This window comes from Astatotilapia calliptera, chromosome 10, assembly GCF_964374335.1.
Source record: "Astatotilapia calliptera chromosome 10, fAstCal68.1, whole genome shotgun sequence".
NCBI classification, from domain to species: Eukaryota; Metazoa; Chordata; class Actinopteri; order Cichliformes; family Cichlidae; genus Astatotilapia; species Astatotilapia calliptera.
The window spans coordinates 20,517,708-20,540,838 of NC_137431.1; the positions used below are offsets into that span (position 1 = coordinate 20,517,708).

General features: G+C 39.4%; 3 protein-coding genes and 1 pseudogene across 4 annotated transcripts; all 4 read left to right on the top strand.

The window, feature by feature from the left end:
* Positions 1 to 9,340: 9,340 nt before the first annotated feature.
* LOC145431430 (serine protease FAM111A-like) lies at positions 9,341 to 12,650 on the top strand. Its single transcript, XM_080307183.1, has 2 exons — positions 9,341 to 9,376; positions 10,205 to 12,650. The coding sequence occupies exons 1-2, from the start codon at positions 9,341 to 9,343 to the stop codon at positions 12,059 to 12,061; spliced, it is 1,893 nt and encodes a 630-aa protein (XP_080163309.1). The 3' UTR covers positions 12,062 to 12,650.
* A 706-nt stretch (positions 12,651 to 13,356) lies between these two features.
* Positions 13,357 to 14,462, top strand: LOC113031269 (claudin-4-like). The gene has a single exon (XM_026183306.2). It carries the CDS (start codon positions 13,491 to 13,493, stop codon positions 14,115 to 14,117), a length of 627 nt encoding a protein of 208 aa, XP_026039091.2. The 5' UTR covers positions 13,357 to 13,490; the 3' UTR covers positions 14,118 to 14,462.
* Positions 14,463 to 15,377: 915 nt separating this feature from the next.
* LOC145431431 (claudin-4-like) lies at positions 15,378 to 16,251 on the top strand. Its single transcript, XM_080307184.1, has one exon. The coding sequence runs from the start codon at positions 15,519 to 15,521 to the stop codon at positions 16,179 to 16,181; it is 663 nt and encodes a 220-aa protein (XP_080163310.1). The 5' UTR covers positions 15,378 to 15,518; the 3' UTR covers positions 16,182 to 16,251.
* Positions 16,252 to 17,583: 1,332 nt separating this feature from the next.
* On the top strand, positions 17,584 to 22,705 carry LOC113031128 (serine protease FAM111A-like; annotated as a pseudogene). Its single transcript, XR_013911958.1, has 2 exons — positions 17,584 to 17,631; positions 20,402 to 22,705. The product of XR_013911958.1 is annotated as a serine protease FAM111A-like (transcript).
* The last annotated feature ends 426 nt before the right edge of the window (positions 22,706 to 23,131 follow it).

A 23,131-nucleotide genomic window follows, 5' to 3' on the forward strand; every position in this document is an offset into this window, starting at 1 on the left:
TGGTCCTTCTTTTAAGTTCAGTTAAAAGCTAAATGAATTTAAGGCCTTTTGCCTGGAATCAATACTGTCATGTGTGTTTCTTAACTCTGTGTCTGTAAGCGTGTGCAATCCTTCATGAACTCATATTATCCTCACAGTAGATTGGCTAATCATAGCGCTAGCCAAAGGCTCGTGACCCTCCAGAGACAAATTTGAGCCACAACTCCTTTAAAAGCACAAAATGCAATATGTATAAAAATCATTTCTATTTATAAGCTCCCCCTTTATCCTAAAAATACCTCCTATGTAATATCTGTATGTGTAAGCCTACATTATAACCACTACTTCTAGAAATCAAAAAGAAATCAAAGCTGTTCTACTCCTTCAACCCTCACTAATTTTCCCCCTAAGACTTATTCACAGCTTTGAAAAACCGGCATTGTATCTTCTAAACAGGATTCAGTTCTGTCATGGTCCTGGGCCATGTTGGCCCAGTATTCTTGGTTCCTTGTATTTTTGCTCCTTATTTAGGCCAGGTTTTCTGAGGTGTCCTGTTGTGGTGTTCCCTAAGTGTTTTTTCCCTTTGTGACTCTTACCCCCTTGTGCCCCTCTGTGTATTTATGAGCTCTCGTCTCTCTTTGTGTTTATCCCATGTTTCCCCCAGCCTGTTATGTCTGTGTTCTCCCCGTGCTCTCTCTCCTCCTGTCTGAACCTCTGTGTACTTCCTGTTTTACTTTGACAGTCTCTCGTCAGTATGCGTAATGTTGTGTTCACTCCTGCCCTGTCTCGTTATGTTTATCAGTATCCCCTGTGTTCCCCACCTGTGTGTAATCTCCCTGTGTTCTCTGGGTGTATTTAAGTTGTGTCTTCTGTTATGGTAGTTGCTGGTTCGTCTGTGTTGTTTCCCCTCGGTCTCCCTGCGTCTCTTGTGTATTTCCCCGGACCTCCCTGCATCCTCGTTTCTGGTTCGTGTTATTAGCTTACCCAGTTTAGGTTTCCGGTTTCTTGTTTTTCCACCAGTGCTGTTTTGTGCCCACCGTTGTAAATAAATATTCACCTGCACCAGAGCTGCCGCCTTTTGGGTCCTTTTCTACAACTCCACACGGCTTGCCTCGCAAACCGTGACAAGTTCACTTTTAATCCTTTAACCTTAACTTAAAAATAACAGTTTCAGTTTTACCATATCCAAATGATCAAAAGCCCCAAAAGTCCTAAAATGATCCTAAATTATTAAACAATTAAATTAATAAACCCTAAACCCCCCTTTATCTTGATACATTTCATGTGTCAAGATACTATACAAAACTTAAAATGCTCAGTTTTCCCCACTCATGATCCAATCTATGTCATAAAAATAAACTTAAAACAGAACAGTTATCAGTCATGTGTTTCTTCAATTAATGATAACTGAGTTTCATCAAAAATATTTCCCCTTTAGCATTTGGCATTCTCCCAACAATATACTATAATCCCATAATCTAACCCCAGTCAACAAAACAAAACAGAAATTTTCTCTGGTAAAGGCAAATTGTTTGTCCACATTTATTCACCCTCACATTCACTCCCATGCAGTCACACATTCACTCACATGCAGTCACACATTCACTCACATGCAGTCACACCATGTATTTGCTGATAGTGGAGCTTCCCGCACGATCAGATACTCCACCCTCAGCAAAATGAGCTCAGTCATTTTTTATTTTCCATAGGAAAATATTTCTTTATGCTTTTGGACTGGATTGACTCACATAAAATCCTTTTTACAGGGACTTACGACCTTGATCAGTCCCCAGGTAGCTTTCTCCTCAGCCAATTATAATCTGGAAAGCCCACCTTATATTTGCTCTTCCCGATAATTTTCAGCGCCGTTATTCACTGTTGCAGGCCTGCTTAAAACAGAAATGAAAAAATAGAGCTGATTGTTAGCTCATAAAAACAAAACAAAATCACCTGACAGGTTTTCTTAAAGTGCACTGTTACAAAATAATGGGCCCCTCCCAGACATGTCCATGTTTCCTAAAACTCCCTCTATTAAAAACAAAAACACCAATCACATAATTTCACCTCCTCAATACACCGAAAGTCTCATTAAAACCACACAATTTGCAAACAAAAATCACCCCCTTTAACATACTTAAATTCAGCATAAAACCCCCTTGCGACAACGTATAATCACTAAACTATAAACTATTTCCTACCCAAATCTATACTTCTCTTGTCTGCCATGCTTCCTCGTCTGAAAGTCACTTCCTCAGTCACACACACACACAGGAAGTTCCTTCGTCACCACTCACTCCAACTAATTTGCATACTGAGTCATCTCTCAATGAGTTGCTGTAACAACAGAAACATATGTTTAAACATCACCAACTCATTAAATCATTTTATTTCTTCCAACAGTGATCACTAGTGTTGATCACTCAGTACGAGAGCACTCCTAAGTCACTCCTTTTAAAACTACTTTAATCACTTTTTGTTTACATAACTCACTCCCTTTGTCATATGGCTTATTCTATTCCTCAATTACAAATTCAAATGTATTTTATTAAGCATTCACACCATTGTATCATTCATACAAAATAGCAAGCTGTTCTTCATTGCATATGTTTGTGTTCTTAGCCAGGTTTAATCAGTGTCTATGCATTAAACTCCATGAGCTTGTCTTGTCTTTATAAGGTTAATGCATTTTCTGTTTGTGTGTGTGAATTTGCATATGGTGCTTTTGCAGTGTGTCAGACTCCTTCATAATTTTGCCTTTAAACAGTCAATTTTCTCCTCCCCAAATTTACTAACCCAAATTCTGATTTCCTACCTTAAATAGCAGCATTCCTTGTCCTCAGCCAGAAGGTAGGGCTCCACTTGCCACTTACCCCCTCTGCCTCAGCCCAGCGGCCTTACCCGTCAGGTCCCGTCTTCTTACTGAAGCCGAGTAATCGTGACTGTGCCTGCCTTAGGTTGTCCCAGGGTTTCGAGGTGGGATCTTACCCGTCATGGGCTATCCAGCCTTCCATACTCGCCTGATACGGGGCCCAAGTGGGCAGGGGAGGGAACACACTGGCTCTGGAAATTAAAGGAGTGTAAGCTGCTTCCTTCATTGCATCTTATATTAAACTATCTCACTTCTGACTCCTTCCTAGAATAATTTCACATATGGCACTTTGTGTATGTGTGTTTTCTATTCATTAATGTAATTGTCAGTTATTTTCTCTCTTCATTTTACTTTTTATCTGTTTGTTTGTAACGTTCTACTTTAGTTATACTAAATCTTGACGTAAAAACAATACTCCCTTATTTCACGCACACACTCTGCATTTTGCCTACGCACACACTTCTCTCTCAGACTTCCTCTGTTCACGCACCACCTTGCACTCACTCTACTATCAACTTTCATAGTGTTATTATTATTTAGTATTTTGTACACCTCACACAGAATCATTCAAATCGAGTACTCACAGCATTCACATCACAACCTTCAACTTTCACTTTCAATCCTGCAAGACGCAGAGATGGACATCTCCTTCACCTAACATAAAACTAAATTACCATATCAACATACAATTACTGAAATTCAAACTCAAATACACCATCTGTTTTAATAAAGTCAAAGAGTAAACAGGTGTACCAAGTGTATGTACTTATGTGTTTTAAACTGAAAGAAAAAGAAACTCAAACTCTTATAACATCACTCATGCCTCTCTCAAATTAAAAACACTTTCAAACTTTAAAACCTCCTACTTTACATCACCAAAGAAATACCTCTCACACCTTTATTCATCATGTCAAAGCTTTCTCCAGTTTGCACAGCCTGCCACATGTTTAACAAAAAAATCGCTGCCCGAGAAGGCTCCCACATATCAAGGTGGTCGTTCTCACAAATTTCCAGCAGACCCTCAAATAAACAAAAACAACGACCCAGGCAGGCTTCCAGTTCAGCCTCCTCAATTTCTATGCACACCGAAAACTCATGGGGAGATTCTTCTGTCTCCCCGTGTCCTACACAATTCACCTCCAAATGATCCCCTACAATTGAAATTTCAGTGTGGAATGACGCAGAGATTAACATTCCCTTATTTATTTACTATATGTAACCTGAATTTTTCTCTCTCTTATCAAATAACAAAGGCTATCTTTAAAATTTGTTATTGAACTACTAATTAAGTTGCTTTTTATGGTATCAATGGTAAACTACCCCTAAAAAGTCCACTTCATTGCGTGTTCATTGAGTTACTTCTATTAAGGCTATTTAACAAGTTCAATTTACACATATTCATTAATCTGTCACGCTTATTAGTGGCTCATGGTTACTTAAAACCTATGTCTGACTTGACCACAGAGTTAGAGCATCATTCAATCCTCTCAGGATGACCACTCCACTTACTCTGCATCCAGTCAGCTCATGAATTAACAACACTTGCAGACTGTAACCCTTTTATTTTTTGTTTATGCCTTCAAATCCACCTTAAATCTTCTTACCTAAACGTTGGTTTTAAACACAGACAATTCTTATATTCTATTTTGAAACGCTGTCACCATTCATATATTTACAATGTTATTATTTACTAAGCCAGCATTTTAATCGCAGACATTTATCCACATTTGCAAACAATAGTTATAGGGCTGAATAATCACACAAAACCGAAAGCATAGTCCTCTCATGCGCTCTGCATCAGCTGCCTCATTTGCATGCACACACACTCTCCATCTAAAAATGGCAGCAGGCAGTCAGTGCATTACTGACTCGACACACAGAGATCTCTCACACTAAATTTTCTTATTCTATTTTACAACGACGTCTTATATTTACAACCACTGTCAGATCTGCCAGCTTTAGCGCCTACACAATTTTAGACAAATTTAAAATAACCGCCCAGCGGATAAACTCCCTGAGTTTTTTGCGACCAATTAACCAGTATCAAGACTTTAACTGTTTCTGGCCTCATTTCTAAAATCCCTAACTCAATTTAAAAGCGTCAACCAACCCAAACTTTGAAGTTTTAGGTTAAAGTTACACGCCCGAAGTCCAACTTCTTCTGACCAAAAAAGCGCAGGTACCGTTCCAAACGGTAAGGAGACTCTAACTCCTAGCTATTTTGGAGGTTCCCAAGTTCTCCCCGGTTGCCAACCGTACTAACCCTATTCGCCGATAGGTCAGGGCCAAGCGTCCTTGGCCGGGAGGGAGCATTACCTCCGAGAACTGCGCTTCCTAGCAGACTCGAACTGCCGTCCTAGAATAATTTATAATACTTTGAAACAACAATCAACACCCAAAACAAGTGTATAACTGAGGCAGGTGCAACCTAGTGGTCAATGGAGACTCCAACTCACAAAATGACCACTCAGGTCCACTCTTATGACCAAATTTGGACTCTAACCAACAAAATAACCAATTCCCTACCAAACTACTTGAGACTCTAACTCAATTTCTTTGGGACTTCAACCCAGTATTTAAACTTTTCTTATCAGACTCTTAACTACTTTCATTTCTTCTTAGCAGAACTCTAACTGCATCAACTCATGAGATTTTCATCAAAATCAAAACAGACATCCACCAGTAACTTCAGTGAGTAGACTTAAATTTTATCATGTCCAATTTGGCACACTTTGGAAATAATTCAACAGGTAGTGCCTTACCTTTTGGATAAGCCGGCTTATGCCCACTCACTTCGACCACTGGAATTCATGTCTGCCCGTCAGACCACCTAAGACCAAATTTCTCCATCTACACCTCCAATCCTCCCTCCTCAACCACCGGACGAAGCCCCCAAATGTTAAGGTTCACAATTGAGGAAGGAGAGTACAAACCACCCATGGTCCAGAAGGTCTTTGGTCAAACAATGATTTTAATGAACACACGTGTGGGAAGACACTCTGTACGCAGACAGCCAGTAGTCCTCGACTTAATCAAAGCATGAACAGATATTTTATAGCATCAGGGTTTGTTTACTGACGCCCCTTCATGCGTCACCGGTACATTTTATACATAGATCAGATCAACATCATCATGACTTTTCACCCAGAAAATCATCTTCTATTTTCATGGCTGGTACTTTCCGTTCTTATCTTAAAATGAATTGTTCCTCTTTCTTGCCGAGACAACAAGGACGGTTCCTCTAAATAAATTTAACTAATGTGTGTGTATGTGTTGACCTCACATGCTCTTTGTGTCACCTCTTCACCTACTGTCTGTGTCTCGTCCTCAAATGCTCCTCAAAATAACCTGCACTTAGACTCTGCTTTCGGTTTCAGTTCTGCAAAAGGCACACTCTGCAAACCTGCAACTTCCTGTCAGCCTGCAACTTAGTCTTTCTGAAAGACACACACTGTTCAACCCCTGAATGCAATATAAACTCCAGATTATATTATTAATGCAATGGTAATAATGACAATTATTTAACAATAGCAGTAAAATAATTTCCCTGCTCCACATTCCAAACACTGTCATCGCTCTTTGAATTACATTATTATCTCATATCACTTGATTAATCAGCTCCCATCTCTCCTCTCATTGTCTACAGTCTCAGATCAACACGGCCCTGCCCTCCAGCACTATCAGCAGCAGCATTGTACCCATCAGGTAAAACGTATGCCATGTATGCATTGTGCCCGCCTGATGATAGTGCTATAGTATGAGTCTTAATGAATGTGGGTTGTTGTTATTCAGCCTCGTTCTATGTGCCCCTTTTTAGCTTTGGGAACCCGCTCCTTCAAACATGTCTGCACACCTCTGATCTTGTTCTATTTAATCTGAGCAAGCCTCTTTAAAAAAAAAAAAAAAAGTCAGTGATCACTGTCGGCCTCTCTCGGTTCCTATTAGCACAATTCATCAGCAGCACATTTTAAAGCTCTGTTTTTAAACCGTAACCACGGCCCAGCCCATGCAACAGTACACAAATGACTAACCTAGTGTTATGGATGGATTATCTCAGTTGCTCTCCTGACTGAAGTTTGATCCATTTAAAGCATCTTTTTCCTGCCATGCGATTGCAGCTCTGTTTTAGCCACCATGTAGCTACCAGCTAGCCCAACTTCAGTAACCCTACAAACGTCACTGCTGTTTAGTTTTGTCTTAATTTATGTCGGAAGTGATAGCAGAGCTGTTCGTTTGATTCATCTTCTTCTGCTTATCCGTGGCTGGGTCGCAGGGGCAGCACCTTAAGCAGAGAAACCCAGACCTCCCACTCCCCGGCCAGCTCCTCCAGTAATTTGTGCATTTTCACAAACTACTAAACATTACAGCCAGATATTGTACTGCTCTCTTCATCTGTGTCACCTTGAAATCATACAAACACTAATATCTTACTGTTTTTGTGTTGCTGACTTGGTATAGTCCTTAATGTTGTCTTTAAATCTTTTCACAGCAGATCTTGGGTTTTCTTTTTTTCTTGTGCAGATTTGCGATTTCATGTTTGTTATTGCTGTAATCGCTCTCATTAGGGCTACAGAGATTGACAGACCACGTGACTTTCATGCATTGCTTTGTGGGTACCCATGGCAACAAAACACTGCATCAAGCGCTAGTATTTCCAGCACCGGTAATCATTAATTCTGCGGTTTTAATCCCTACTTGCATTTTATTTGCCCCCAAAACAGTTATGTACAAAACGACGGAGAACACGCCAGGTCCGTACAAAGACAGACTTGACAAAAAGGCAACAAAAAAAAGGACGAGGAAAAAAATCAAAGGAGTGGAAGCGTCAGACCCATACGAGAATACAGAGTGGAGTAAGGACGTTAGCGTGCTGCCCAACTTTCATCACGCACATATTTATTATTATATATTATATGGTACTAAGTGTGAGTGCATACACTCACAGAATGTTTAGTAACTTCAGATCCCTGCAACAAGCCCAGGTCCAGTTTACTTTGGTGATTTGGACTATTCCATTTCACAGCTGTTGTTATTTTTTTTTTTTTTTTTTTTTTCCCCCCCTTTGTGTTGGCCTGTACAGGAGATAATCTATTTGTCGTTTCAGGTTGTAGTATTACACAACATTTTCAGATCTAATAGAAATAAAATGAGTGTTTCGTAATTAATTCAATTTATTGTCTTTATTTATAACTGGCATTATTGTTTCATTCTATTATAGAATCTTACAAGAAAGAGGCAAAATTGTATTTCATCGTGCTTTATTAGCTGCTTCGGTAAAAAACAAATCAACAATGCAAAAAAACAAACAAACATTGCAAAACAACATACTGGAAAACAGTTATTCATCACTTGATTGCTTCAATACAACCCTTGGGCACATATATGCCTGACTTTTTGTGGCTGTTTTGATCTCGCTCTCTCTCTTAACCGATCAAATCTCGCTGTGGTAGCAGCTTTAAACTCGGTATGACCCAGGTTGATAGAGGGTGCCCAGTCTGGATCGCATTCCAGCATTTTGTAGGCTGGTTTTCCTACAAAACACAACAAACATTAGCCTGCAAAGCCACAGTGAACAAAGCAGCATAGCGCAACGAATTCAAATCAATATAAGACTTATTTGTAAACTACATCAACAATTATGTTATGATAAATTATATAATAACTACAACAGAAGACTTACCTTTGTGGAAATGCTTGGAGCAGACTAACCTGTGAGCTGGAGTGTTCTGGAACGTTATATTTGGTCTTCGAATGGCTGCAATCCAGGCCATCCGTCAGCTCTTTGTTACTTCGGAAACACGGCTTGAACAATTTCTCTTCCACGACGTAATCCGATAACAACAAATCTCTTTACCCGTCGGCTTCCCGTGGCTGTCATGCGACCGGCTATTGCAGTTAATAATACAACAGCTTCTTGGCTTTTTTTTTTTTTTTTTTTTTTTTAAATCACTCTGTGACTGTTTTCATGTGAAAGCCTGCGCACACTAGTACCGCTTGCCACTCGTTCCCAGAATCCTTTGCGGTTTTACCCCTGAATGACGTCACATTTTCAATCTCTACTGTGATCTTTGCCTGAGTGCGTTTTTGGTCTTTTTCTTCTATTGTAGGTACCTACCTTCCTGCCAGACGGAGAAAAGATCTGTAAAACGGGTTCCTCATCTCAGAGCAAGTGTGTTTGGTGTGTGGTTCATTACTCCTGCTCTTTGTTTGAACACTTCGTTTTAACACCTCGCTTTTGGTGTTTCTTTGTGTTTTGGTTGGCAGTCATGCAAGTCTTGTTTTTAACTGTAATTAAAGGTCCCCCTTTGTTTTGTGTGGGTTTTTTTGTTTTGTTTTTTTTTTTTTTTTTTTAACAACTCATGTAATCTGTATTTGTTCTATGTATTTGTATATGTCATACTGACATGAATACACACAATAAAATGTGTAAAGTGAGAAATTAATCACTTATCCTTGCCTTTAGATAACCTGTCATACCCGACTGCTGGAACGATGGCGAGCAGAAGTGAAGTGCCAAGAGACACTGAGGTGCTGATTTTCTCCTATAATCAAATTTGTATTTGCCTTGGTTAGTATAAACCATCACAGATGCAAGTAAAAGTGGCAACAGGTGCACTGTTGTGTGATCATGTATAAGTTGTATAGTTTTAATGTTTTATTTGGAAATAGAATGGTATGTATGAGTTTGGTGATTGAGTTATTATTGTGAATGAATTATGAATTTTTTTTATGAATTATTATGTCTATTTTTTGTTATTTTATGGACAACAGATGGAAATTAGCCCTTGGCTATAATCTGGAATCTTTGCAGTCATGTAATTTTTTTTACATGTATGTTCATTAACATGCACTGTCCTAATAAAATATAAATAAATCTCACTGGAGAAGCAACATCAAGACCACTTCCAAAAACTAAACTGTTTTACATGCGGTGGGCACAGATTGTTGCTCATGTGAATTCACCTTTCTGGAAGAACTTGAGTGCATGTGTATCCTGAATGTCACTGCAGGTACCAGCAGTGGCAAAAAGCAGAGCTAGATTAAAAATAGTCTGAATGCACATGGAGAGCACTATAATCTGTGGCAGCCATTCAGCATTGGGGTTGTCATGTTGTTACTTCAAGAAATCAATGTACTCTCCTCCTGCATTTAAAGCCTGTTGTCAATGTCTCAATCATTCTTTTTCTTTGTTGGAAATGAATGACACACAATTTTTATCCATTTTAATTAAAATTTGAGTGAATGTCTAATAAGGGCAAGGTCACAAAAGAAGATGGTATCGTTTGAGTATCTGCTTGAAGAGAATAAGGTTGTACTGCAAGTTAAGTGAGACCACTTTCTTTTTTTTCTTCCTAGGAAGAAGAGCCTCATCTGACTCATTCTTTTAAGTGGAGTTACATGAAGAACGTCTCTACCCATACCTGCAAACAAGTGCAAACTATTGAGGACTGCCTGATGAAAAGTCAAAAGTTCAAAGCAGTTGTAGAAAAGCAGAAGGACAAAGAGCTTGTTATTGTAAGAAATGGGAAAGCGATAGCTTCACACTTTCCGTGCAGAGTAATTAAAAATGAACATCTGATTGTGAAGTTTGTCAAAGCTGTGGAGAAGCCAAAGAAACCAGTTAGTGGTTCTGGTTATCCCTGCAAAAAGAGACAATCTAGCAAACTTGTGATATTTCATGTCATGGAACGAGGAGGTAAAAATGTTGTCAGAATCCTGAAAAATCCAAAACTAAGAAAAGTCGTGCAGGAAATTACAGTTTACGCATATGAAGGGGAAAAAGTGAAGCAAGCTCTACGAAGAGATGGTCGTTTTCTCAATACCATGTTCAAAAAGAATTGTGTGCTCTCTAACATAAGCACTGAGGTTGAAACGGAGATGTGCAGTTTTGTCGACGACCTTGATGATGAGACTTTCAAGATCATGTTGCTTGACAACTCCAATCCACCAGCAAGTCAGCCTAGCAGTCTTGATGACGCTTATGTGCTGCAGAGTGAATCTCAGACAAGTGATTCTGGTGGCAATGAGGCGCTTTCACAGCAGACTGACCCAGTCAAGTCAGAGACCGACAACACAATAGGGAAAAAAACGGATCTCTGTGGAAATATGGCTCCAGGAAACCAACTGTCTGATTCAAAAAAGCTGCAAGTTAATTTGTCTGCATGGTTTAACATTTTGGTAAAAGGCAAGAAAGCTCAAGTTCCTAAGCTTTCTCGCATCCAGAATATTTTCCGTCAGGAGTTTGGGAACAGTGCTAAAAGATGTCAAGATGTGAAAACAATGAAGAAGCTCATGGAACTCAGTAATTCTGTTTGTCAAGTGAGAATAAATGGGAAATCACGTGGAAGTGGTTTCCTCCTGTTTGGCAATTTTATCCTCACAAATGCCCATGTTATCCAAGACTTCTGTAATGATAACGGCCGGCTTAACGAGCAGGTTGCTGTGACTTTCTCTTTTGAAAGTTTGGAGGAGAAAGATGGCCTGATAGATGTGGAAGAGGTTGTTGGTATTGAATATATTCCGGAAGTGTCAGGGACTGACTGGGCTTTGTTAAAGCTCAGTGCTGATCAGAAGTTGCCTGATTGTCTCTTAAAACGCAGTGGATTCGTTCGCCACAGTGGTGGAATTTGTATTATTGGATATCCAGGTGAAAGTGTAAAAAAAATTGATGTCTGTTTGGTTGTTTCACAAGAAAACCGTAGTCAGGTTGCAGAGAGGCACCGCAAAGACAATCAAGACTGTGTTCAACTTCTTAAAGATAGTTTCTTCAAAAACGTTGCAGATGATGTTCAACAGCGCAAACAACTTCTGACTTACGAGTCTTGTTTATATGATGGCTCCTCTGGCTCTCCTGTCTTTAACGAGGATGGCAATGTTGTTGCAATGCATTCAGGAGGGTATCCATACGTTGATGCAAAGGGTCAAAAGCAAAGTGTCATAGAGTTTGGGTATCCTTTTATCAACATAATTGAACGCATCATTATTCAGATGGTGGAGAGAGAAAAGTTTGATGTGTTGAAGGAATGCCTCGCTTGCACATGCGATCGACAGCAAGACTTTTTGGATGGTGTGAAAAAGCTCGTTGAGAGCAGAAATCTCACAAGGTTTAAAAATGTAGTGAACAGTTCAGTGGCTGTAGATGACGAGAGTTTGAAGGCTGTCTTTGAATTCTTCTCTCGGAGAGAGCAGCCAGAGCCCATGGATATTAACTGAGTGCACAGAAGGTTAACTGCAGACAGAAGATAAAGTGAGAACAGTTCGAGCAGTAAAAGCAGTCGTTATTTTTAATAAGTCAGGACACTTGTTTAAAAAAAATAAGACTTTTTTTTTCAATTTACTCTTTCACATAAGGTTTTGTTAAACAACTGATGCATCATGTACTATAAATAATATTAATGATAATAATGCATGTATGATGGTTCTGTGCTTTTGAAATGCAAGTAATAACGACTTTACAATGTTGTGTCCAGTTAAATTTGAAGAATCTAAGAGAATCTGCTCCGATGTTAAAGAGCTCAAATAATATGGATGTGATAAATGTCATGTTGAGGTTTCTCATTTTGATGTGACATTTACACAGTACAGTCTCAAATAAGTCTGGTTTACATTTATACCCTTTGTACTGTTTTATATCTGTATTTTTTTTTCTCTGTTTTGTGCATGCTTTATTTCAAGTTTAAAAATTTTGAATCAACTATGGCTGAATATATATGGAGTGTTGATCAAAGGCTTCAAAATATCATATCTTATCAATATTTTCAATATGACCAGTTTATATCAAATAAATACGGTTTGCTGTTTAGTTGCTTTTTATGTTGTTGTTTTTTAATCATATGAGAGCCTGAATCAGGGTCACTTTCAGATTTATTTTCAGTAAATATCTGCCCCACACACAATGAACAGAATACTGACCAGATCTAAAGATGCAGGTTTATTTTGCTGTACAGGGTTTGATTTATTTATTTATTTTATTTTTTTTAACTAATTGTAGGGTTTGCCTGCCAGACCCTACATGTGCCAAGAATTCTTGGTCGTTCACTGATACTCAGGTTAAAAAAAGTGCAAGACAATTTATCACTCCTATATATTCAAACTTCTGCAAGTCATTAATCCAAGAGTATCAGGTCACTCTGAAAGTTATGTGTTCTGGCTGGGAACTATATGTTAGCAAGTGCTGCGAATAAATCTCACACATTGCAGCGATGCTGATAATTTAAACTGAAACAATTTACTAAGGGACTCAAATTGTATTTAATCCCAAAATTCTGAATAAATAGAGTTATTTCACAATGACTGCTTTCACAGCTGGACTATTTCAGTAGTTATCACTCAGTCTCTGTTTTCACACTTAATTTTTTACACCCTATAAAACAGTATGTTTTTATTTGAATTGTTTATTCAAAATGCATTCATTTTGTCAAGTCTTTGTTTCTGTACTCAGCTCTACATTTCATGGGTGGTTTAGCGCTATTTCTTCACAAACCTGTTTCAGCTCATGCTAGAAAACTCCTCCTCTGTCATGGAGAGGAGGAGAATGTGCAACAAAAACAACTACCTGCTGAAATCGTCTCTGACAGACAAATTACTGCAACTCTCAGGAGCACCCTCCTTTCCTCCTTGAAGAGATCGACACAGCTTCATCATGTCGGCCTGTTGTAGACATGTTCTGGGTTTGCTCTTATCCATCATTGGCTTTTTAGGGACGATCTTCATCTGCGCACTGCCGTTGTGGAAAGTCTCAGCCTTCGTTGGTTCAAGCATCACCACTTCTCAGATCGACTTTGTGGGTCTGTGGGTGACGTGTGTGATGAGGAGTACAGGCAAGATGCAGTGCAAATCCTACAATTCTATACAGGACTTACCTAAAGACCTGCAGGGTGCCAGAGTGCTCATCGTTTTTGCTATCATCATCGAGTTCTGTGGGATTCTGCTTAGCGTGGTTGGGAGCAAATGCATCAACTTTGTGCCAAACAAATGGCAAAAGACCAAAGTGGTTATAGCTTCCGGAGTCTTGTTTTTTATTGCCGGTATCTTGGTGGCCCTACCAGTCAGCTCATGTTGGATCAACCTCACCAATAGTATGAATTCCAACAGCCTTTTCCTGGACGACATTCATAGAGTGGAGCCGGGAGACGTACTCTACATCGGCTGGGCCACTGCAGGACTGCTGTGTCTGGGAGGAGGCCTTCTCTGCTGCTCCTTTTCCACCAGGAATGAGACTGAATATGTGGTTGGATACTCCAGGGCTGAGTCTGTGGAAGCAAGATAAAGGTTTCACTTTCTCTTTGCCATTGAATTAGTCTGTTATTAAGTTAAGTAAAAATTATGACTGCTTAACTGACTGTAAATTTTTTGGCTTCAAAACAAACTGTAGGAACAAACACCCAGGATTTTGAATGTGTGAAGGCATACTAGTAATGCACAAAACAAGTAATTGATTTAAATTTGTTGTTTGAACTTACTTTTCCTTTTATTTGATATTGATCAATGTTTTTTTCTGTGTACAATTATATGCCAATATAATTTAAGACTGGCATTTATGAGTATATAACATCATTATGTTAGCAAGAATAATTACAATAATGTCAAACGATAAAGAAATTCTAACACTAAATCTGGTTTTGGGAGTGTTTGTGAAAGAATCTTTACAGGTTTTGTGGTAGATCCTTGCTGCCAAACAGGCTAAAAATGTATTTTTTTTTTTTTTCGATTTTTGCATTAAAGAATGAGAGTGTAAGGAAAAACCCCATATTCCTAACAAATATTTATAAATATTTGTTAAAGAACGTCACATACTAAGTTAAAGTTATTATCAGCTCACAGACTTGTCTCAGTTTTTTCAAGACACCAGTTGTGTTAAGCAGACAAAACAAAGGTGAGTTATTTTGATCAAAGTTATGTCAAAATGCATTTTCATGGATCAACCTTATCATTAAAAATGAACGCGAAGCTTATGTTTGATGAAACAAGACAGCGCAAGTAAATATGAGTACATTTATAATATGTGACAGTTTATATTTCAGCTTTACAAAAGAATCCGATTAAAACAGATTGGCAGATTGTTACATGTTAGCCTATTAACATAAATATCGCTCAGATAATATATAACAATGGGGTTTTTTAACAATTTTAACTCGCAACATTTTCAGCTAATTTAGTAGCTTTGTGACTTAGTACAGAGTTGGGTAGTTACTTTTAGTCATCACTGTCATTTTTATATATATAAATTCACTATTTAACAGAGTCCCTCCTGTTTACATTTAAGGTAAGCTAAGCTAATGTAGCCTACCTTGGTGACCCCTACTGGATGTGTGCCTTGTATGCCTCCACCAGTATTTGAACCCCGATTGTTCATAATTACCATTTTGCATGTCTGCATTTTTCTGATTTTGTGATATCGACCTTTGTATTCACGTGTGAAACTCAACTGTCCGTATCACAGGTGCTTTGAAACAAGCTGGTTGGGTGAGATTTCTTCACAAACCTGTTTCTTCTCATGCTAGAAAACTCCTCCTCTGTCACTTCCTTTAGCACTCTCTAATCAGTAGGAAAGAAAACCAGAGTCGACTTCTCCTCTGTGTGGACAATAAAAACTAATACCTGCTGAAATTTTCTCTTCCAAAACTCTCTTACTAACTTTTCTCCTTGAAGAGATCAACAGAGCTTCATCATGGCAGTTAGCTGCAGACAGATTCTGGGTTTGGTCTCAGCCATCATTGGTGTTCTCGGGACAATAGTTATCTGTTTCCTCCCATTGTGGAAAGTCTCAGACTTCATTAGTGCTGACATTGCCACTACTTATGTGATCTTTGAGGGTTTGTGGGTGAACTGCATTCTGCTGACTAAACATGAGATGGAGTGCAAAGAGTATGATTCTACGCTCACCTTACCTCAAGACCTGCAGGATGCCAGAGTGCTCATCGTTTTTGCTATCATCATCCAGTTCTTTGGGATTGTGCTTGGTGTAGTTGGGGCCAAGTGCACCAACTTTATACCAGACGCAAGGCGAAAGACCAAAGCGGATATAGCTTCTGGAGTGTTGTTTCTCATTGCAGCTAGCTTGGTGGCCCTGCCTGTCCACTGGACCACACGCACCATTGTTAATGATATGTTCAACCCTGACCTGGCCAGCGATCAAAGGAGGGATCTGGGAGCTTCACTCTTCATCGGCTTGGTGTCCGCAGGACTGCTATACCTGGGAGGAGCCCTTCTCTGCTGCTCCTATTTCTGCAGGATTGAGACAGAATGTGACGTTAAATCTGCACATACTAACACTAAACAACAACGTTCATCTAGACAGCGCTCTACTAGAAACAAGAAAAAGGTTTCATGATGGTTTCACTCTCTGTTTGACTGAGTCCACTGTTAACATCAGGTAATAAAGTCTGAAATATGAGTAAAAATTTGTAGGAATCTTTGCATTTTGTCTGTATTCAAAACATATGGTAGGAATATGTGCAGCATTCTGAATGCTTGTGAGCACAGAGTCAAAAAAAATTGGTTTTTTTAGTTTCTTTTTTTTTTATGTTTACAGGGTAAATAACAGAGCCAGTACAAACACCATACCCTCTGACATGCATGGGTTTTTACAGGATATGGGAACTGAGTTGAGCAAGTTTATGTTCTAATAGATTTTACTGAATTTCTTCCGTCTTATATCCCCTTACTTATTCCTCGGTGATAGATTTTCAGGGCGTAAGTTATAGTTGGACAGTGGTTTTTTTTTTTCAGCATTAGCAGTGTTACATGCTCCAGCTTGCTACTTTAGCAGCTAATGCTAACTGGAGCAGAAGGACTAATGCTATGTTCTTCCAGCTTTTTACCCAAATTAGCAGATAATTCTACCCATACTACTAACTATTATACTTTGTGTCACGCTGGAATTTTTGGGACACAGATTCTACATTCAGAGCCAAATCCACAACAAATATATTTTGCAGCACAGATTTTTCTGTTCCTGTTGTCAAGCATACAATGCATGTTGAACTGCTGTTCACTGCCAGAGAGAAGCCACTCCTCTTCCTGGAATGAAGGGAAACTTGCATTTTTTTCAGACAGCTCTGAACAAGGTAGAACAAAGAAAAAGTGATGAGTGCTATTCGTTGCAGATCTAAACACAGGAAACACAGGCTTAAGCTGATCAAAGCTCAGATTTGATCTACTGTAAGGAAATGAAAATGTCTAAATGAGGGTTCAGCTGGACCAGAAGAAGTTGTGCTTTTTAATCTGTCTGGATTTACTCAAGTATCCAACAACTCTTATCTGTGGGCACAACTACTGAATAAGCTGTATCAAGAACTACTGGGAAGAGGAGGAGATTAAGAAGAGTTTCCAGCTGTTATCAGTGCAGAAAGGGTTTCATACCAAAGCTAGTTCTGCAAACACCTAATTAGCAGAAGAAGACTAGCACTCTAAACTGCTCCTCATCCACAACACTATATTGGACTTAAAGATGTGGCCTGTGGTGTGTGCACTGGGAGAGCCCTGAAAGTCTCCAATTCCTGTCTGCAGTGTGTGGCCTCTTACTGTGAGAGCCACCTCCAGGTTCGGTATGAAATTAGGACTTTTCAGAACCAGCGATCAGCAGTATATCAGTTAACCTCTGTGGTATGGAGGAACACAGAGGCCACGACACAGTGTCAGCTGTAGCAGAAAGGACTGAGAGGCAGAGAGAGCTCAGGCCAACATGACTCAACATCCAACAGTGAAACCAGGACACACAGCAAGATATAGAAATGCTTCAGCAGCACGGGAAGGCCATCAGTGTCTATATTGATAAAGCAGTGAGGGAAGCCTAGACAATCTTCAGCCGGCTGGTCCAACTCGTGTAGAAGAAAAACTTCAGAAGAAGCCACAGCAGGATATTACTGAGTTTAACTTACAATTTTATCGTAAACATTTTTTAGTTGAATAAATAAAATACTCCAGGAATACACTTTGTTAGTCAAACCCAGAGTATAATTAACTTTGGTTATCCTTTTCCAAATACCACTGAAGGCAACATTATCCAGATAGTGAAGAGTTCAGAGTTTGTTGCTGAAGAAATACCTTGTTTGCAATTGCATTTGACAGCAAGACATTTTGGTCAGTGTGTGAAGAAACTTGTTGAGAGGAGAAATCTCAACATTTAATATTGCACTCAACAATTCAGTGGCCATAGGTGATCTTTGTTGACAGTGTTGCCTGATGGTATTTTTCACTAGAAAGTCCACAATAACTAAAATTTCTAATAGTTTCTGCAGCTGAAAGTAGCAGTTTCAACAATTTAAATCTTAATTTCAGGGAGTTTTTTCCCCCAATCTACTTACTTTCTAAAAATTCTTGTGAGAAAAGGTTATTATAGAAAGAACAACAGGAACAAATGCCAAAAGTTATAGCAACCCCAAAAAATCCATACAAAATTCAGAATAATAAAGATGAATTGAGTAACAGTTGCATTCACACAATAATAATAGAACAAAAAATATTGCTGAACAGACATTTGTCAGAAAAAAACACACCTTTGTTCAAGTCGGGTGTTTTGGACTTGGAGAGGGGATTTAACCGCATCACTTGGGGTTGTTTTGTAGTATCAGGCATCATGTCTGTTGTTACAAACTCACCATTAGTGCATTTGCAGTGATTCACATTACCAGCAAAGTCAAATTCAAACGTGGTGGATATTGGATTCTGTTCATAGTTTTCGAACTGAACTTCTACGTACATACAGTGGAGTGAAAAAGTGTTTCAAATCATTAAACAACTTAAAATATTAGACAAAGAAAACACAAGTGAAATAGCTTGGATCTTGGAAAGAAGCGGCACAACATAGAAGAACCACCTACATGGGATAAGACTCAGAAGCTTGGCTTCCAGGTTAAGCTGGGCAGACACTGTGCGATTTTTTTCAGTCGCGCGATTCAGCTCCTGCTCGAACTGCACGATTGACTCGCAGTGGTTAGAAGTTCGTAGGTCACGATGCAGGGTCTCACACTATACAGCCCGATGCTCTGATGCGACCTGAGTGCTCACACTGTGCGTCCATAAAAATGAAGGTTATAACAGAAATTCTGTCGCTCGCTCTCCCTCTCTGTCTTTCACTCACACAGTAAGTGAAAGACAGAACTCATGGAACTCAGTCACGCACCACCACCATCAACTTTGCTAAATTTCTAATGAAAAACACTGATCAGGCTGCTGTGATTGAGCAGCAATGTCTATCCAACTATTTTCACAGTTGTTGTGGTCGTGATAATTTTGTGAGGCCACATTGAAAAGGCTCAGATGAGCTTTCCAAAGTTCTACAAGTGCCTCCATTGCTTGTGTCCAGATCACACGCTGCACTGCCGTGCTGCTCCGTCTTTTTCACCGACATTTATATGTTTGCGCGTGCGCAGTGTGAGAAGCTGCGGTGACACCCTCACGAAGCGATTGATGATCGGGAGCTGGTCGTGACGTGTTAATCGCTTCTCGTTACACCACGTATACTACACGATGCACGACGCACGAAGAAGGCCAAAATCGGGCCGATCACCAAAACGGTCGCACGACTGAAAAATTGGCTCAGAAAGGGCCAAAAATCGCACAGTGTAAGCCCAATTGAACAGAAGACATTTAAATACAGCTGCTGATGAGTTCTACAACAACAAGAAACAGTTTGTTAAAAACACTTGCAGTGATTTATCAGTAACATGCATTTACTCAAGATTTGCTGATAAGTGGATGACTGGAATATATAGTTTATAATTTCAACTGTGTACTGTATAAAATAGAAGTATATATGCCAGATGTGGTGTGATGCTTGTGTGATTTTTAACAGGAACCTACTAAATTTTACAGTACTCATGCTGCTTTACCAAACATTTGATGACTAGGTGTGCGGTTCCTACTGTAAATTGATTCACTCTTAAGATTCAGAAATCTAAGTGATAAGAGGACAGAAATGTGTGCACTCGCTTATTAACGTAAATCAATAGTTTCTAAATGCACGCTCGATCATCCAGGTAAGTTGGTTCTGTACCTGAGGCCTTGGAAACTGCCAAGCAAAGACTCACAGCCTTGGCCAGCCACTCGAAGAGGTACACCAGAGAGATTGAAGGCAAGAGAAGAAACTAGCTGTTCTCTACAGAACGAGCCAAGGTGTACTCTCAGTGGCCAGGGAACAATATGAGAACAGCACCACCAAGGCTAGAGATGGAGCAATACTGGAAGAGCATATGGGAGAAGGATGCAACCCATAACGGCAATGCTCAGTGGCTAGTGGATCTGAGGGCAGACCACAGCAACCTCCCTGAACAGGGACCAGTAACCATCACAGTGGCAGACATCCAAGACAGGGTCTCCAGTATGAAGAGTTGGACAGCACCAGGCCCTGTAATGTTCATGCCTACTGGCTGAAGAAGCTGACTGCACTCCGTGAGCGCCTGGCAGTAAAAATGAACCATCTGACATCCAGAAATCCTACCAGTGGCTGGACAAAGCTGGACTGAAAAACAGCACAGAGGCATTAATCATGGCAGCACAGGAACAAGCTCTGAGCACAAGACCCATAGAGGCTGCGGTCTATCACACCAGGTGAGACCCCAGGTCACAGAGATGTGCAATCTGGTTGACGACCTTGATGATGAAACTTTTAAGATCAAATTGCTCGACAAGTCTGATCCACCAGAAAGTCAGCCTGGCAGTCTTGATGACGCTTACGTGCTGCAGAGTGAATCTCTGGCAGGTCGTTCTGGTGGGTATGAGGAGCTTTCACAGCAGACTAACACAGTCGAATCAGAGACCGACAATGTAGCAGAAAAGAAACCAAATCTGTGTGGAAATATTTATTTAAAACAGATGCAAAATTGTTTGTCTTCAGAATTTAAAGACTCAATCAAAAGCAGCAAAAAAACAAGCTCATGATCTTAATTTTGCCCAGAATCTTTTGCGTCTGGAGTTTGGGAGCAATGCTCAGTCGTGCCGAGAAGTAAAAACAATGAGGAAAATCATGGAACTCAGTCATTCTGTTTGTCAAGTAAGAATAAATGGAAAACCACAAGGAAGTGGTTTCCTCATGTTCAGCAGATTTGTCCTCACAAATGCCCATGCCCATAATGAGCGGGTTACTGTCACTTTCTCTTATGAAAGTCTGGAGCAGAACGATGGCCTGATAGATGTGGAAGAGGTTTCTGGTTATGATTACTCACCTGATGTGTCAGGGACTGACTGGGCTTTGTTAAAGCTCAGTGATGTCCAGATATTGCCTGGTGGTCTCCTAACACACTGTGGATTCATTCATCACAGTGGTGGAATTAGCATTGTTGGACATCCAGATGGTGGAACGAAAAAGATCGAATCTTGTTTGGTTGTTTGATCTGTGAACCGGAATCGGGTTGTGGAAAGGCATTACAGTAACAATAATGAGCCTGTCCAGTTCGTTACTCGCAGGTTCTTTGAAAAAGTGGCAGTTGATCTTAAACAGCGCAAACACCTTCTGACTTATGAGTCTTGTTTGTATTTTGGGTCGTCTGGCTCTCCTGTCTTTAATGAGGACGGCGATGTTGTTGCAATGCATTCAGGAGGGTATGCCTACCCTGGTGTGATGGGTCAAAACCAGAGTGTCATAGAGTTTGGGTATCCCTTTTCTGACATCATTGAGCACATCATTATAAAAATGGTGGAGAGAGAAAAGTTTGATGTGTTGAAAGAATACCTCAGTTGCAAATGCACTCGACAGCAAGACTTTTTGGTTGGTGTGAAAAAGCTCATTGAGAGCAGAAATCTCACAAGGTTTAAAAATGTAGTGAACAGTTCAGTGGCTGTAGATGACGAGAGTTTGAAGGCTTTCTTTGAATTCTTCTCTCGGAGAGAGCAGCCAGAGCCCATGGATATTAACTGAGTGCACAGAAGGTTAACTGCAGACAGAAGATAAAGTGAGAACAGTTCGAGCAGTAAAAGCAGTCGTTATTTTTAATAAGTCAGGACACTTGTTCAAAAAAACTAATACTTTTTTTTCAATTTACTCTTTCACATAAGGTTTTGTTAAACAACTGATGCATCATGTACTATAAATAATATTATTATTAATAATAATGCATGTATGATGGTTCTGTGCTTTTGAAATGCAAGTAATAACGACTTTACAATGTTGTGTCTGGTTAAATTTGAAGAAACTAAGAGAATGTGCTCCGATTTTTAAAGAGCTCAAATAATATGGATGTGATAAATGTCATGTTGAGGTTTCTCATTTTGATGTGACATTTACACAGTACAGTCTCAAATAAGTCTGGTTTACATTTATACCCTTTGTACTGTTTTATATCTGTATTTTTTTCTCTGTTTTGTGCATGCTTTATTTCAAATTTAGAATCAACTGTGGCTGAATATATATGGAGTGTTGATCAAAGGCTTCAAAATATCAGAATCAGAATCAGAATCAGAATACTTTATTGATCCCTGGGGGAAATTATTTTTTGTTCATACCGTATCAATATTTTCAATATGACCAGTTTATATCAAATAAATATGGTTTGCTGTTTAGTTGCTTTTTATGTTGTTGTTTTTTAATCATACGAGAGCCTGAATCAGGGTCACTTTCAGATTTATTTTCAGTAAATATCTGCGCTACACACAATGAACAGAATACTGACCAGATCTAAAGATGCAGGTTTATTTTGCTGTGTAGGGTTTGATTTTTTTTTTTTTTTTTTTAACTAATTGTAGAGTTTCCCTGCCAGACCCTAGCCTTGGTTGTCAAAAAGGTATCTCCATGACTGTGAGAAAATTTGCTACAACTGCAAAGTAAATAGAATTGTGCACACATAAATTTCTGTCTCAGTGTGGCTATAAATTGGTGATCCCTTAAGAAAGGCTTTGTTCAATAAAGCTCAGAAAGCAGTTTGGTTTCAACACTCAATTTATTTTTGATTTACAATATACATGAGTTAGGAAATCAACATGTAAAAGCTTTTCTTCTAAAGCATATGCAATTTAATTTGCTTTATGATGCTAGATAAAGGATAGCTAAAATCGATAAGACTAAGAGGCTGACCCTTAGCATCACAGTAAAAGTATCCTCCTGAATGCATTGCAACAAGACTACCTTCCTCATTAAACACAGGAGAACCAGAAGAGCCCTGATAAAAATTAGAGTTGTATGTCAGTCTGCCATTGAGTCCTGGAATTTCTTTTACCACACGATTAAAGTAATCATCATTGGAACCTGGATTTTTCCTCCAATTCTCCTCCACAGCCTGTCTGCGGTTCTCAGGACCAACAACTGAACAAAAATCTACTTGTTTTACTTCCGCATTAGAATGTCCA

What these genes read in the sequence shown, in the direction of transcription:
- LOC145431430 (XM_080307183.1), top strand. Translation starts at nt 9,341, where the DNA reads ATGGCGAGCAGAAGTGAAGTGCCAAGAGACACTGAG. An exon ending in AAGTGCCAAGAGACACTGAG is followed by an intron (nt 9,377 to 10,204) that starts GTGCTGATTTTC and finishes TTTTCTTCCTAG; the next exon opens with GAAGAAGAGCCTCATCTGAC.
- LOC113031269 (XM_026183306.2), top strand. Translation starts at nt 13,491, where the DNA reads ATGTCGGCCTGTTGTAGACATGTTCTGGGTTTGCTCTTATCCATCATT.
- LOC145431431 (XM_080307184.1), top strand. Translation starts at nt 15,519, where the DNA reads ATGGCAGTTAGCTGCAGACAGATTCTGGGTTTGGTCTCAGCCATCATT.